Source organism: Heptranchias perlo, chromosome 6, assembly GCF_035084215.1.
Source record: "Heptranchias perlo isolate sHepPer1 chromosome 6, sHepPer1.hap1, whole genome shotgun sequence".
NCBI classification, from domain to species: domain Eukaryota; kingdom Metazoa; phylum Chordata; class Chondrichthyes; order Hexanchiformes; family Hexanchidae; genus Heptranchias; species Heptranchias perlo.
In genome coordinates this window covers 62,513,569-62,530,023 of record NC_090330.1, presented here as the reverse complement: position 1 = coordinate 62,530,023, position 16,455 = coordinate 62,513,569, and the positions used below count along the sequence as shown (strand labels likewise).

Sequence of the window (16,455 nt, the reverse complement as noted above, 5' to 3'; positions counted from 1 at the left end):
CACAAGTCTGAAGGTTGCTGGGTGCGCCTCACTTCGGAAATTCGAACAGAGGGAGCGGGGTCCCGGGGGCGAGCGCGAGCCGGGTCCCGGGGGCGAGCGCGAGCCGGGTCCCGGGGGCGAGCGCGAGCCGGGTCCCGGGGGCGAGCGCGAGCCGGGTCCCGGGGGCGAGCGCGAGCCGGGTCCCGGGGGCGAGCGCGAACGCGAGCGGGGTCCCGGGGGCGAGCGCGAGCCGGGTCCCGGGGGCGAGCGCGAGCCGGGTCCCGGGGGCGAGCGCGAACGCGAGCCGGAACCATTGCGGGACAAGACACTTTTTGAATTTTTATTCATCGGGAGACATTTCTGAGTTTAAAGTGTCCGCAGCATGAATTCAGTGCCTATTTCTTTTTGTGTAGCAATGTTGCTGCTGGCTCCTACCGCTTCTTTTGGTGAGTACCTGTGACTTTTGTTCTTTAGATTATAACGTATCCAAGTCGAATGAGAATATCGATTATGTGTGGCGGAAAGTTTTAATTTTATACGTTTTACCTCTGAGAAAAGGTACAGGAAACGTAGTTGTATTGAAAAGATGGAAGGACATTGTGATACGAGTGCTGACAAGGCATATTAATATTGAAGGATCCCTGTCTTCATGAAAATCAAACTTTTTTGAGGGAGAAAGGGCCAGTGTCATGATATAGCGTTGTATTCTATTATTCGTTTTGTGTGTTTGTAAATATAGTCATCAATAGGTGTGAAATGTAGGGGGCTGAAGAACTGGAGGCATTTGTAGTCAGACCAACATAGTTAACGATGCATTTATCCAGTTTAGTTCCAGTTTAAGATTGGTAATAAATCTATTATTTGCAGCACAAAGGATTGCTGTACTTGTCAATAAATGCAAAAACGTTTTATGCTGCTATTCAATTATGTATCTAGTATTTTTAAATTCATTAGGTTTAAGGGTGATAAAATTTCATACCAAGACTGTGTTAAGATCACATGGTTATTTGCAATGGATATCTACGGCTACATTAATAAAAGATTATTCACTTTATTTCATAAAATAAAGTTTATTTTGTATAAATTAACTCATGAATGTTATGCAAGCCTCTTTATTTTCAGAGTAAACAAAGAACGTTGTTTATACCATAACTATGGTCTAAAATATTTGGAAAACATTTTAGTTATTTTGAATCCATGCTATTATAATCACCACAGAATCACACAGCACAAAAGGAGGCTATTGACCCATCATGCCCGTGCCTGCTCTCTGAAAGAGCAAACAATTAGTCCCACTCACCTGCTCTTTTCCCATAACCTTGCAAATTTTTCATCTTTAAGTAGGGATCCAATTCCCTTTTGAAAGTTTACTGTGAATCTGCTTCCACCACCCTTTCCGGCATTCCGGATCATATCAACTTGCTGAGTAAAAAAACATTCTTCTCATCTCCCCCCTGGCTTTTTTGCTAATTATTTTAAATCTGTGTCCTCTGGCTACTGATCCTCCTGCCAGTGGAAACAGTTTCCCCCTCAGTTTTGAACACCTATATTAAATCTCCCCTTAACCTTCTCTGCTCTAAGGAGAACAATCCCAGCTTCTCTAGTCTCTCCAGATAACTGAAACCCCTCATCCCTGGTACCATTCTAGTAAATCTGCACCCTCTCCAAGGCCAAGACCAGGAGCTGAATGCCCTTATTATTTCATGTAAGTTCCCTTTCCTCTTTTTGTGTTACACCACAATCTTGGAACCTGGTAAATTATTAGATGTAGATTTATTCAATGTAGAAAAAAAGCATGTTTTGATACTAAAATTTTTGGTACGAAGAGCACACAAAATTACATTTTAGAAATGTTCTAGTTTTCATTTCCAGTTCCATGATTATTAAGACTTATAAATAGTTATGATTATGGATAATTGTAATTGTGCTATATAGTTTTACATACAGTACTATTTTAACTGTACAAAATAAACTATGCTTTGTACAAATTCACAAATGTATGCTTGACTCATTTCCAGAATATTAAAAAGTTAAAACCAATCTTACTAGTAAGCACTCTCAGCACCAAAAATATTCCTAGATTCAGCAGCTTTCCCCCAAGCACATTGTGGAACTAAAATTATTTGGTAGCCCTTACTGAGCCAGAAATCTAAACCAGGACTCCAGCAAATTATTAAAATCTATTATTTTTGTTGCTCTGATGTATTTATACCACAATTTTGCATCATAGGATTGCTCTGACCTGGTTCTTGTAGTTGAATAAACAGTACTTCTAAGAGACTATGGAGTAGCATTAATTTATTCTCTATTTGGGCCTATGGGCCTTGGCTATGTGGCATATGAAGCCTTAATGACTCATCATTTTGAAGTCTGTCTGCTCCCTATGTCTACTCTGTTTCTATTTGTGTTTTTTAATGTTGCTAAGTTCATGTGTGAATTTGGCACAGATGGTGGTTTGTAAAGGCCTGTTCTTAAATAAATCCTAAATGCACCAATGAAAAATGAGTACTGACTACAGAATTTTATGAAATGCCAATCCTGCCAAATTTAAACAGATGAAGCCAATGACACAAAAATATAACTGGAATTTGGGTTGGAACCTGTGAGTTTAGATTAGAAATGCATTGCATAAATGGGTGCACCTCAGAGGTTGATATTTATGTTTGCAAGTTGGGCAAAGAAAACACTTCCAAAAACATTTAAATGAAAAAGCTAACTTTTTACAACTACAAGGTGCAGTTATATGGTGCCTTTATTGTAGAAAAATGCCCCAGTGTGCTATTGAGTGTTTAGATCCACATGCTTCACCATAAACCTGAGCTTGGGAAAAGAGCTCACTGGGATTTCCACCAAAAAGGATGGCAGTGTAACACTATATAATATTTTTAATATTTTTCTATAAGCAAAAGCAAACTTTCTTTCTGACAGTTTGTAAATTTAGAGGGGCACTGTCTTGATGAAAAATGTAGGCCCACCTTTTTTGTTTGTCAATTAAGAGCTGGTGTTTTTGTCATGATTATGCCCCGTGCAAGTGATCCCACAATGTTTTTGACGTGACTCACATGACCATATTATAAACAACCAAAAAATTTACGAAACACCCTCACAAAATAATGTACCTTTTGAAGTAGCTTCCCCTTTGAGGCCTTACCAAGCTATAATTTTTCTAGGTTCGTCAACTGAGTTCACAATGTCTAAACCGACCAGATTTGTGCAGATTCAGGTCAACCTCGTTATCAGTACGTGTCCAAATCATCCCACTCAATACTATGTCTTGCTTGTTTTCAGTGACCAACATGATGGTTGTGAAAAGTATGTGACCTTTTGCTGTGTGCCTCACATCTTAAAATAAATGCAAATGTTACACCCAATGTTGCCTCTAATTTTTTTTGGCCACGTGCAGAATGAATTTGGGTTTGTGCACCGATATAAAGGCTGTGTGCGTCACCATAAAAAAAAATTACAACTGTGAATAGAACATCTTAGAAAACATGATTCAGGGTATATAACAAACAGAACAAATGTACAAAATAATGGATATTTATAACAATTCAATGTTATATTGGCTGATAAATTTATATAATTTATGAAATGGGTTTCTTAAGTTGCACTAGGATTGAGCAGACCAGTCTCGTTATATTGTATTAAAAATTATCTGACAGGAACAATTCCAATCAGCTTTTCGTTGAATCAGCTTAATGACTCTGATTCGAACAGAAATAAATCATGTGCAATTAGAATTTTTAAATTGAGTCAGAAATACAAAACAGCTGTCAAATCAGTCAGTGTGAATTTGGGGATAGGGAACAGTTTAATTAAAGCTCTGCACCCCCGCATCTTTGAATTCTCAGTAGGGTTTAAAAACTTATTGCATTACAGTTATACATCTTGCAGGTCTCATTAGTTTTGGCTGCCTCTATGTAAGGCAGGGAGCAATTTGGTCATTGGCCCCTCATCTGCGACTGGGTGGGGATGCCTGGTCTGCGACTGGGTGGGGATGCCTGGTCTGCGACTGGGTGGGGATGCCTGGTCTGCGACTGGCCACTGACAAACGCATCAGTTTCGATTTTACTTCCTGGTCTGGTTTCAGCGCAGTCAATCAGCTGCTCACTGACTGCATTTCCTAGCAACACGGTAAACAATGCGGCGGTGGGGGCCGGAGCCGCAGGATTGGACAGTCGGATCTCTGGACACTCGGACACTCCCCTGCACCAGAGGCAGAGCTGGAGAAGGGCCTGGGGTCCAGGTATTGGTCAGTGTGAGAGAGGGGCTTGGTGACTGGTTTCGGGCGTGGACGGAATGTTTAAATGCGCGGCACACAACAGACTACTGCATGGCCGCGCATGCGTGCAGCTTAGAGGGAACAGTAGTTACACCCCTGTTCAAAAAAGGGGCGATGGATAAACCCGGTAACTACAGGCCAGTCAGCCCAACATCAGTGATGGGGAATCTTTTAGAGACAATAATCTAGGACAAAATTAATTGTCATTTGGAAAAACATGGGTTAATAAATGACAGCCAGCACAGATTTGTTAAAGGCAAATCGTGTCGGACAAACTTGATTGAGTTCTTTGATGAAGTAACAGAGAGGGATGATGAGTGTAGTGCGGTTGATGCGTATATGACTTTCAAAAAGCATTTGATAAAGTACCACATCATAGACTTGTTAGCAAAATGGAAGCCCATGGAATTAAAGGGGAATGGCAGCATAGATACAGAATTGGCTAAGGGGCAGAAAGCAGAGAGTAGTGCTAAAACAGCAGTTTTTCAGACTGGAGGGAAATATAGAGTGGGGTTTCCAGTATTAGGACCACTGCTCTTTTTGATATATATTAATGATCTGGACTTGGGTATAAAGGGCATAATTTCAAAGTTTGCAGATGATACAAAACTCGGAAATGTAGTGAACAGTGAGAAGGATAGTAACAGACTTCAGGAGGAGGCAAATTTCATCTGCCATGTGTCTGCCCATTTCAACAGACTGTTGAAATGGGCAGACACATGGCAGATGAAATTTAATGCAGAGAAGTGTAAAGTGATGCACTTTGGAAGGAAGAATGAGAAGAGGCAATATAAATTAAATGCACAATTTTAAAGAGGGTGCAGGAACAGAGGGACCTGGGGATTTACACACACAAACCTTTGAAGATGGCAGGACAAATTAATAAGGCTGTTTAAAAAAAGCATATGGGATCCAGGCTTTATAGAGGCATAGAGTACAAAAGCAAACCTTTATAAATTACTGTTTAGGCCTCAGCCGGAGTATTGTGTCCAATTCTAGTCACCACACTTTAGCAAAGATTTCAAGGCCTCGGAGAGGGTGCAGAGAAGATTTACTAGAATGGTATCACGGATGAGGGACTTCAGTTATGTGGAGAGACTAGAGCAACTGGAATTGTTCTACTTAGAGCAGAGAAGGTTAAGGGGAAGATTTAATAGAGGTGTTCAAAATTATGAGGGATTTTGATATAGTAAATAGGGAGAAACTGTTTCCACTAGCAGAAGGGTCGGTAACCAGAGGACACAGATTTTCGATAATTGGCAAAAGAACCAGAGGGAAGATGAGAAGTTTTTTTTTGCAGCGAATTGTTATGATCTGGAATGCACTGCCTGAAAGGGTAATGGAGGCCGATTCAATACTAACTTTCAGAAGGGAACTGGATAATTACTTAAAGGGGAAAAAACTGCAGGGCAATGGGGAAAGAGCGGGGGAGTGGGACTAATTGCATAGCTCTTTCAAAGAGCCGGCACTAGCATGATGGGCTGAACTGCCTTCTCCTGTGCTGTATCATTCTAAGTATTCATTTCTACCTGTGCAATTTTTGTTGATGTTTCTTTGGGGGAAGAAAACACAGTTTCCAATGTTCTGACCTTGACACTGCTGCTCTGATGCAGTAACATGTTATACTAGCAAATTGTTGTCAGCAATAATAGCTTTGGCAATACGGTGAGTGGAATCAAGTCAATCTTGTTATCAGTACATGTACACCATCCACCCCCCACCCCGCACTCCGCACCTCCTCCCCTCCCAAGTAATTGGCAGGCTGGTCCTTGTAACAAAGTTGATGTTTTTACAGCCGGGGAGAGCAGACCACGATGAGCACTTCACTTTCCATTGGAACTCAGAACCAATGTGCTTGTTCAGACCGAACATGTGAAATGGTACTCAAAATTTTGGATGAAATTTGCAACAGGTCAAATATCTCATACTTCACTCGCCTGCACTCAATACGTCTTCCAGTATAGCAGCAACGTAAGTGTGGCTGCCCTTACAACTCAGGATTGTAAAGGTAAATTTTGAAAAACAAATGACAGCAAGAATGGATAGCGTTAGCCAACGCTAAGGTTTGAGAGAGATGGGCAGGGAGCTGGGAGGCAACATCATGCTTGAGGAGGGGAATGGGGTGCTGATTGGAAAGGACAGATGGATTGAGGATGGGTTTTTAGTAGAGGGGTGTGATGACACCAGTTTTGAAGGGAAGTACCGGAGGACAGTAACGATTGATGTCAATTGGCATGGGGGCCAGATGGTAGTGGTTGTTGGAGGCCAATCATCTCAGCCCCAGGGCATTGCTGCAGGAATTCCTCAGGGCAGTGTCCTAGGCCCAACCATCTTCAGCTGCTTCATCAATGACCTTCCCTCCATCATAAGGTCAGAAATGGGGATGTTTGCTGATGATTGCAGTGTTCAGTTCCATTCGCAACCCCTCAGATAATGAAGCAGTCCGAGCCCGTATGCAGCAAGACCTAGACAACATCCAGGCTTGGGCTGATAAGTGGCAAGTAACATTCGCGCCAGACAAGTGCCAGGCAATGACCATCTCCACCTCCCCTTGACATTCAATGGCATTACCATCGCCGAATCCCCCACCATCAACATCCTGGGGGTTACCATTGACCAGAAACTTAGCTGGACCAGCCATATAAATTCTGTGGCTACAAGAGCAGGTCATTCTGCAGCGAGTGACTCACCTCCTGACTCCCCAAAGCCTTTCCACCATCTACAAGGCACAAGTCAGGAGTGTGATGGAATACTCTCCACTTGCCTGGATGAGTGCAGCTCCAACAACACTCAAGAAGCTCAACACCATCCAGGACAAAGCAGCCCGCTTGATTGGCACCCCATCCACCACCCTAAACATTCACTCCCTTCACCACCGGCGCACAGTGGCTGCAGTGTGTACCATCCACAGGATGCACTGCAGCAACTCGCCCAGGCTTCTTCGACAGCACCTCCCAAACCCGCGACCTCTACCACCTAGAAGGACAAGAGCAGCAGGCACATGGGAACAACACCACCTGCACGTTCCTCTCCAAGTCACACACCATCCCAACTTGGAAATATATTGCCGTTCCTTCATCGTCGCTGGGTCAAAATCCTGGAACTCCCTTCCTAACAGCACTGTGGGAGAACCTTCACCATACGGACTGCAGCGGTTCAAGAAAGCGGCTCACCACCATCTTCTCAAGGGCAATTAGGGATGGGCAGTAAATGCCGGTCTCACCAGCGACGCCCACATCCCATGAACGAATAAAAAAAAAAGTTAAGTGGTAAGAGCTGAGTGGGAAGGGGAAAGAAAGAGCAGGAGGTGAAGCCCCTGGACGAGATGAGGTTAGAGAGGCAGTGGGCGAGAAATACAAAAAGACATATCCTGGGCTAGCTTGGGGCCAGAAATGACAGCTGCTTGGAGATTAAGAACTCTGTGGGCTCATTGCATTTGGTGTTTGAGTTGAGGGTTCAGAAGTTGGGTAAGAGGGGTTCAAGAATGTGGTTAGTCATGGAGAAGAGGAGCCTGGGGTTGTCTTGTTCTCCAGGATGATCCTGGAGTAATGGACAGTTTTGGATAAGGAAAGCGAAGCATGGCAGTTCTCAACATGTTCAAGTCAGATCCAGCAATTGATGAATTGGTCAGTTATATGACAGGTATACTCTAGCTTTCACCCCTTCTGACTTGAGGGAGTGAAGAGAGGGCATATACTGGGGGAGCAACAAAGGTGGAAGACAGTGATTAGTTTAAAAAATATTTTTAAACTTAATTTTGCCAACTCTGCAAGCCTGTTTGTAGCTCTGTTATATAATATAGTTCTTTAGCAATGCTAAGCAAGTAAAATGATGTTATCAAGTAATAAGTTGTACAAGTATATGTTTTATGATATTACTATCATATTGCTTAAGATAAATACATAATCACTCTGAGGATAATTTTGGGATCATAACCTATTGGTTATTCCCATGAGTGACAATGACTCAGTGGCCCCGATATTAGAGTGGAGGCGGGATAGCGGAGGGGGGGCGCAGGGGGTGAATGGGCATTCAGGTAACCCGCCCAATAAAAAATAACCGTTCCCCATGCGATCACGATTCAACTGGTGCCACTTAATGTGGCTTCCGGGTTTCCTTCCAAAGGTGCGCAGCGGGCAGACTGTGCACCCGCATCACAGGCTGTCAGCTGGAGGAGCTCTCTTTAAAGGGGCATTGCTCCAATGGCTGCTCCTGGAGCAAACACCCACACAGCACAATGGAGCAGCACCAGGGAAAGGCTGCTCCAAGATTCAGTGATGCCTCACTCTAGGTGCTACTGGATGGGGTGAGGAGGAGGAGGGATCTGTTTTACCCAGTGGATGGGAGGAAGTGGCCTGCCTTTGCCACCGAGAAGGTGGCAGAGGAGGTCATGAGCAGCAGCAACATCTCACGCACCTGGATCCAGTGCAGGAAGCACTTCAACAACCTAACTAGGTCAGCCAAAGTGAGTACACTTATTGATTCTCCTACATTCTGTCTTCCACATCACCATCCCCACCCCCCAACTCATTCTGCACTGCCAACACTACTCTATCACATCACACCTCACGCCCACTTAAGGCACATCCTCAACTCACCTGCACTTCCTCAGCACTTCCTCACCTCCCCATTACTCACCCCACCACTACCAATCAACCCAATCCTCAAATGTCATGGCTCCATCTCATACTCACCCTCTGATACTTCTCTTTCATGGTCAGCCTCACCCAAACCAATGCGTTCATCGGTTGGCCACTTCACCATCACTCACTCCCCTTCTAGGTGAAGAGTGCAAAATGCACGGAAGTGGGCGAGGACCGGAAGGGGGCTGCAACAAATCATCGTCGTCCTTACAGACACGAAGCAGGAGGTGCTGGAGCTCAGCCAAACCCTCGCGTGCTTGTCCATCAGGGACGCTGAGACTGGCACCCCACAAACGCCTGGTGACACAACTTTAACATTCAGCACACACAATATGAATTGATGTTAACATGCCTTGCCATCTTCAGCACCTCAGTATGCTCATCACAACATCACACGTCTGTGATGATGCTTAATATTGCCTTCTGTTCTCCTACAGGCCTTCAGCGACTGCTGTGACAGCAGAGGGCGATTCCTCAGAGGACCTGCCGACCTCTGAGGGTGCACCGTCACATCTTAGTGAACCATCCACCGGCGCAGATACTCACACCTCGGTAGGTCCTAGTCCTCAGTTAGTTGAGTTGGCACCTGGTGAGTTACCACACACGTAGCACGAGCAGATATTGGTGGCAGGAGCAGCTGTGGAGAGTCCGCGTCGGTGGATCACTCCTCTCCAGGCTCTGCTTAGCTGGACGCAGATCCGGAACCAAGGGGTGCCATCCTTTAAAAGGAGAATGATGGAGGGACAGCAGCACATATGTGAGGTGCAGGAACAGGTGCCACGCGCACTCTCCACAATAGCGCAGAGGATGGAGGAGTCCAACTCCAACATGAGTGGAATGGTGGCACAGGGAGGTGAGCAACTGTCTGAGATACTGTCACAGGTATGTGCGGGAATGGCTGAGATGGAGAGAAGGCTAGCCTCCATTAAGCTTCAAGCATGGCTCACAAATGAGTCCATTTAGGTACTGGATGGATGGCTCTTTCAGGGAGCCGGCACAGGCACGATGGACCGAATGGCCTCCTTCTACGCTGTAAGATTCTAACTCAGGATTGACAGAGTCAACAACAGCAACCTGCATTTAGGTAATGTAGAAAAATGTTTCAAGGTGCTTCACAGAAGCGTTATCAGACAGAAATGGATGCCAAGCCAAAGAAGATATTAGAATACTTAAGAACATAAGAAATAGGAGCAGGAGTAGGCCATATGGCCCCTTGAGCATGCTCCACCATTCAATAAGATCAAGGCTCATCTTCGACCTCGGCTCTACTTTCCCGCCTGGTCCCCATACCCCTTGATTCCTTTGGAGTCCAAAAAACTATTGATTTCAATCTTGAATATATTCAACGACTGAGCAGCCACAGTCCTCTGGGGTAGAGAATTCCAAAGATTCACAACCCTTTGAGTGAAGAAATTTATTTTTATATTATTCATGGGATGTGGGCGTCACTGGCAAGGCCAGCATTTATTATGAACCCCGAATTGCCCTTGAGAAGGTGGTGGTGAGCTGCCGCCTTGAACCGCTGCAGTCTGTGTGGGGAAGGTTCTCCCACAATGCTGTTAGGTAGGGAGTTCCAGGATTTTGACCCAGAGACGATGAAGGAACGGTGATATATTTCCAAGTCAGGATAGTGTGTGACTTGGAGGGGAACCTGCAGGTGGTGGTATTCCCATGCGCTTGCTGCCCTTGTCCTTCTAGGTGGTAGAGGTCGCGGGTTTTGGAGGTGCTGTCGAAGAAGCCTTGGCAAGTTGCTGCAGTGTATCTTGTAGATGGTACACACTGCAGCCACGGTGCGCCAGTGGTGGAGGGAGTGAATGTTTAAGGTAGTGGATAGGGTGCCAATCAAGCGGGCTGCTTTGCCCTGGATGGCGTTGAGCTTGTGTGTTGTTGGAGCTGCACTCGTCCAGGCAAGTAGAGAGTATTCCATCACACTCCTGACTTGTGCCTTGTAGATGGTGGAAAGGCATTGGGGAGTCAGGAGGTGAGTCATTCGCTGCAGAATACCCAGCTTCTGACCTGCTCTTGTAGCCACAGTATTTATGTAGTTGATCCAGTTAAGTTTCTGGTCAATGGTGGACCCCCAGGATGTTGATGGTGGGGGATTCGGTGATGGTAATGCCGTTGAATGTCAAGGGGAGGTGGTTAGATTCTCTCTTGTTGGAGATGGTCATTGCCTGGCACTTGTGTGGCACGAATGTTACTTGCCACTTATCAGCCCAAGCCTGGATGTTGTCCAGGTCTTGCTGCATGCGGGCACAGACTGCTTCATTATCTGAGGGGTTGCGAATGGAACTGAACACTGTGCAATCATCAGCGAACATTCCCATTTCTGACCTTATGATGGATGGAAGGTCATTGATGAAGCAGCTGACAATGCTTGGGCCTAGGACACTGCCTTGAGGAACTCCTGCAGCAATGTCCTGGGGCTGAGATGATTGGCCTCCAACAACCACTACCATCTTCCTTTGTGCTAGGTATGACTCCAGCCACTGGAGAGTTTTGCCCCTGATTCCCATTGACTTCAGTTTTACTAGGGCTCCTTGACACCACACTCGGTCAAATGCTGCCTTGATGTCAAGGGCAGTCACTCTCGCCTCACCTCTGGAATTCAGCTCTTCTGTCCATCTTTGGACCAAGGCTGTAATGAGGTCTGGAACTGAGTGGTCCTGGTGGAACCCAAACTGAGCAACGTTGAGTAGGTTATTGGTGAATAAGTGCCGCTTGATAGCACTGTCGACGACATCTTCCATCATTTTGCTGATGATTGAGAGTAGACTGATGGAGTGGTAATTGGCTGGATTAAATTTGTCCTGCTTTTTGTGGACAGGGCATACCTGGGCATTTTTCCACTTTGTCAGGTAGATGCCAACGTTGTAGCTGTACTGGAACAGCTTGGCTAGAGGCGTGGCTAGTTCTGGAGCACAAGTCTTCAGCACTACAGCTGGGATGTTGTCGAGGACCGTGGCCTTTGCTGTATCCAGTGCACTCAGCCGTTTCTTGATATCACGTGGAGTGAACCGAATTGGCTGAAGACTGGTTTCTGTGATGGTGGGGATCTCGGGAGGATGCCGAGATGGATCATCCACTTGGCACTTCAGGCTGAAGATGGTTGCGAACGCTTCAGCCTTGTCTTTTGCACTCACGTACTGGGCTCTGCCATCATTGAGGATGGGAATGTTCACAGAGCCTCCTCCTCCTGTTAGTTGTTTAATTGTCCACCACCATTCACGACTGGATGTGGCAGGACTGCAGAGCTTTGATCTGATCTGTTGGTTGTGGGATCGCTTAGCTCTGTCAATAACTTGCTGTTTCCGCTGTTTAGCATGCATGTAGTCCTGTGTTGTAGCTTTAGCAGGTTGGCACCTCATTTTTAAGTATGCCTGGTGCTGCTCCTGGCATGCTCTTCTACACTCCTCATTGAACCAGGGTTGATCCCCTGGCTCGTTGGTAATGGTAGATTGAGGAATATGCGGGGCCATGAGGTTACAGATTGTGCTGGAATACAATTCTGCTACTGCTGATGGCCCACAGCCCTTCATGGATGCCCAGTTTTGAGCTGCTTCATCTGTTCTGAATCTATCCCATTTAGCACGGTGGTAGTGCCACACAACACGTTGGATGGTGTCCTCAATGTGAAGACAGGACTTCGTCTCCACAAGGACTGTGCGGTGGTCACTCCTACCAATACTGTCATGGACAGATGCATCTGCGACAGGTAGATTGGTGAGGATGTGGTCAAGTCGGTTTTTACCCTCATGTTTGTTCTCTCACCACCTGCCGCAGGCTGAGTCTGGCAGCTATGTCCTTCAGGACTCGGCCAGCTCAGTTAATAGTGGTGCTACCGAGCCACTCTTGGTGATGGACATTGAAGTCCCCCACCCAGAGTACATTCTGTGCCCTTTCTACCCTCAGTGCTTCCTCCAAGTGGTGCTCAACATGGAGGAGTACTGAGGGAGGGAGGGAGGGCAGTAGGTGGTAATCAGCAGGAGGTTTCCTTGCCCATGTTTGACCTGATGCCGTGAGATTTCATGGGGTCCGGAGTCAATGTTGAGGACTCCCAGGGCCACTCCCTCCTGACTGTATATCACTGTACCGCCACCTCTGGTGGGTCTGTCCTGCCGGTGGGACAGGATATACCCAGTGATGGTGATGAAGGAGTCTCGGACGTTGGCTGAAAGGAATGATTCTGTGACTATGTCAGGCTGTTGTTTGACTTGTGGGACAGCTCTCCCAATTTTGGCACAAGTCCCCAGATGTTAGAGAGGAGGACTTTGCAGGGTCGACTGGGCTTGGTTTGCCTTTACCTTTGTCCTGTCCAGTGTCTAGTGGTCCGATGCCAGGTGGTCCGTACGGTTTTATTCTTATAATGACTTTTGTAGCAGGATTGTACAACTGAGTGGCTTGCTAGGCCATTTCAGAGGGCAGTTAAGAATGAACCACATTGCTGTGGGTCTGGAGTCACATACATACAGTCCTAAATGGCCGACTCCTTATCCTGAGTCTATGCCCCATAGTTCCAGACTCTCCAGCCAGGGGAAACCGCTCTCAGCATCTACCCTGTCAAGCCCTCTCAGGGTCTTATATGCTTCAATGAGATCACCTCTCATTCTTCTAAACTTGAGAGAGTATAGGCCCATTCTACTCAATCTTTCCTCATTGGACAACCCTCTCATCCCAGGCATCAATCTAGAATGGCTGACAAAAGCATAGTCCAAGAGGTGGGTTTTAAGGAGGGTCTTAAAGGAGGTAGAGAGATTTAGAGAGAGAATTCCAGAGCGCAGGGTCTGGGTGGCTGAAAGCATGTCTGCCAATGGTGGAGCAAAAGGAGACTTGGATGCATGGGGCCAGACCCCGAGGACACAGTTCTGGGAGAGGGTATGTAGGACTGGAGGTGGTTAGAGGTTGGGAGACGCAAGGCCATGATGGGTTTTAAACATGAGAATTTTAAATTGGAAGCATTGGAGGACCAGGAGCCAATGTAGGTCTACAAGGACAGGGGTAATGGGCGAGTAGGACCAGTTGCGGGATGGGATGGCAGGCAGCAAAGTTTTGGATGAGCTGACGTTTATGAATGGTGGAGGATGGGAGGCCGGCCTGGACAGTATTGGCATCGTTGAGGCTGGAGGTGACAAAAGTATAGATGATGGTTTTAACAGCAGATAGTCTGAGGTAGGGATGGAGGCAGTGATGATGTGGTGGTTGAATTAGGCATTCTTAGTGATGGAGAGGTTATGGGGTCAGAAGCTCAGCTCAGGGTTGAATAGGATGCTGATGTTGCAAACAATCTGGTTCAGCCTGAGACAGTGGCTGGGGAGGGTGATGGAATTGGTAGCAAGGTAATGGGGTTTGTGGCAGTATCTGAAGATGATAGCTTCAATCTTCCTTATGTTTAACTGTGGAAATTGCTGTTCATCCAAGACTGGAGGTCAGACGAGAAATCTGACACACACAAGCAGTGGAAGTATCACAACAGGTGGTAGAGCTGAGTGTCGTCAGCATACATGTGGAAACTGACCCTGTGTCTGCAGATGATGATGCTAAGGGACAGCTTGTAGTTGAGGAAGAGGAGGGGGCCAAAGGTAGAAGTTTGAGGGTGGGAGTTCCAGAGGTAACGGTGCGGGGAAGAGAAGCTATTGCTGAAGATGCTGTGGCTACGATTGGATAGGTAAGATTGGAATCAAGTGAGGGCAGTCTTACTGAGCTGGACAACAGAGGAGAGGCATTGGAGGAGGATGATGTGGTCGCAAGTGTCAAAGGCAGCAGACAGGACTAGGAGGATGTGGAGGGACAATGCACCATGGTCACAGTCACAGAGGATTTCATTTGTGACTTTGATTATAGCCATTTCAGTGCTGTGGCAGGGGGAAGAAACTTGATTGGAGAAATTCAAACATGAAGTTGTGGGAAAGATGGGTGTGGATTTGGGAGGCGGCAGCAATACGTTTGAGGACTTTGGAGATGAAAGAGAGGTTGAAGATGAGGTGGTAGTTTGCAAGAACAGAGAGGTTTTTGAGGAGTGGGTGATTATGACAGTTTCGAAAAGGACAGGCTGCCGGTTCGTGCGGTGGACGCCAATTCATTGAATTCCTTCAAGCGAGAGCTGAACATGTTTCTGGTTAGACTGGAGATAGTCTCTTACGAAAAGGTAGGAAATGTCATGCGTAGAATTATCAGGACCAGAATGATCTCCTCGACCAGTTTCAATTGCCAAAGGGGTTGGAGAGGAATCTCCCAGATTTTTCCGCCCAAATTGGCCTGGGTTTTATCTGGTGTTACTCAAGGGACAGGCAGAGTTGGGGCGAGGCAGCAAAGTGATGAGGCGGAAGGAAATGTTAGGGTTAGGGCAGGAGCATGGGCCAGAGACCGGAAAGTTATATCTTCAACCAAGTTGGCCTGCCCTCAACTTCATAGCAGGGGGCCATAAAGAGTGTCTTTTTTTTAAGTTATAAGCAGGAAAAAGGTGGTGAGGGCCATACAGAGTTGGTTGGAAAGAGTTTGGGTGCGGGTGCAAGTCAGTTGGTAGGGCTGGGATAAATCAGGGGTCAGGGTAGGCTGGAATTTGGGCAGCTTTTATGTTGATGAATGGGGTTGGAGGCTGGGGAGGCCAAAGAGTGGGGACAGCTGGGAATGTGGAGGTGCATAGCACCATCCATGGTTGGAGGCCTGCAACTACACTGACAGCTACGTGTTTACATTGGAAGTTGTCATTATAAATATTCACATAGGCAGTTTAAATTACAAATGTTGACAAAAGTTTTACAAAAAAATCATAACGAGATGTGCACACATGCAAGACTCTATATTTATATTATGATATTCCTACACTATTAAGTAACAAGTACTCCATTAGCATTTAGGTTTTTAACTATGATAAGCTCACCTGGAACAATGGTGCAAACTTGCATTTGATCAATGCTTCATTTTTATGTGTACTGAATTGGTTGCCCCGATTAGATTTGTAGCTGCCAACAGGCACTATGGTGGGATGTCACTTATACAGTCACCTCTGATTGGGGGCTCTGACTTGGCTGTTTATCCAAACTAGCTGGAACTCCGAGCAAAGCCTACATAAAGAAAGGAAAAAAAGACTTGCATTTATATAGCGTCTTTCACAACCTCAGGATGCCCTGAAGTGCATTACAGCCAGTTAAGTACTTTTGAAGTGTAGTCACTGTTGTAATGTAGGAAATGCAGCAGCCACTTTTCACACGGCATGGTTCCACAAACAGCAATGTGATAATGACCAGATAATCTGTTTTAATGATGTTGATTGAGGGATAAATATTGGCCAGCACACGAGGAAAAATCCCCTGCTCTTCGAAATAGTGCTATGAGATCTTTTACGTCCACCTGAGAGGGAAGACGGGACCTCGGTTTAACGTCTCATCCGAAAGACAGTGCCTCTGACAGTGCAGCACTCCCTCAGTACTGCACTGGACTGTCGGCCTAGATTTTGTGCTCATGTCTGTGGAGTGGGACTTGAATCCACAACCTTCTGACTCAGAGGTGAGAGTGCTACCACTGAGCAACAGCCGACACAATAAAAATTAC

General features: G+C 46.1%; 1 protein-coding gene across 4 annotated transcripts in view; it reads left to right on the top strand.

Annotated features, from left to right (window-relative positions):
* Positions 1 to 216: 216 nt before the first annotated feature.
* The window catches only part of tmem123 (transmembrane protein 123), a 61,658-nt gene continuing 45,419 nt past the window's right edge, over positions 217 to 16,455 (top strand). The window contains exons 1-2 of one of the 4 annotated variants that reach the window (XM_067985465.1): positions 217 to 425; positions 6,057 to 6,269. In XM_067985465.1, coding sequence (XP_067841566.1) covers positions 6,158 to 6,269 — 112 coding nt within the window. In that variant the 5' untranslated portion in view covers positions 217 to 425; positions 6,057 to 6,157. The remainder of the gene's footprint in view (positions 426 to 6,056; positions 6,270 to 16,455) is intronic. The other 3 variants (XM_067985466.1, XM_067985467.1, XM_067985468.1) reach the window with 3 other exon arrangements.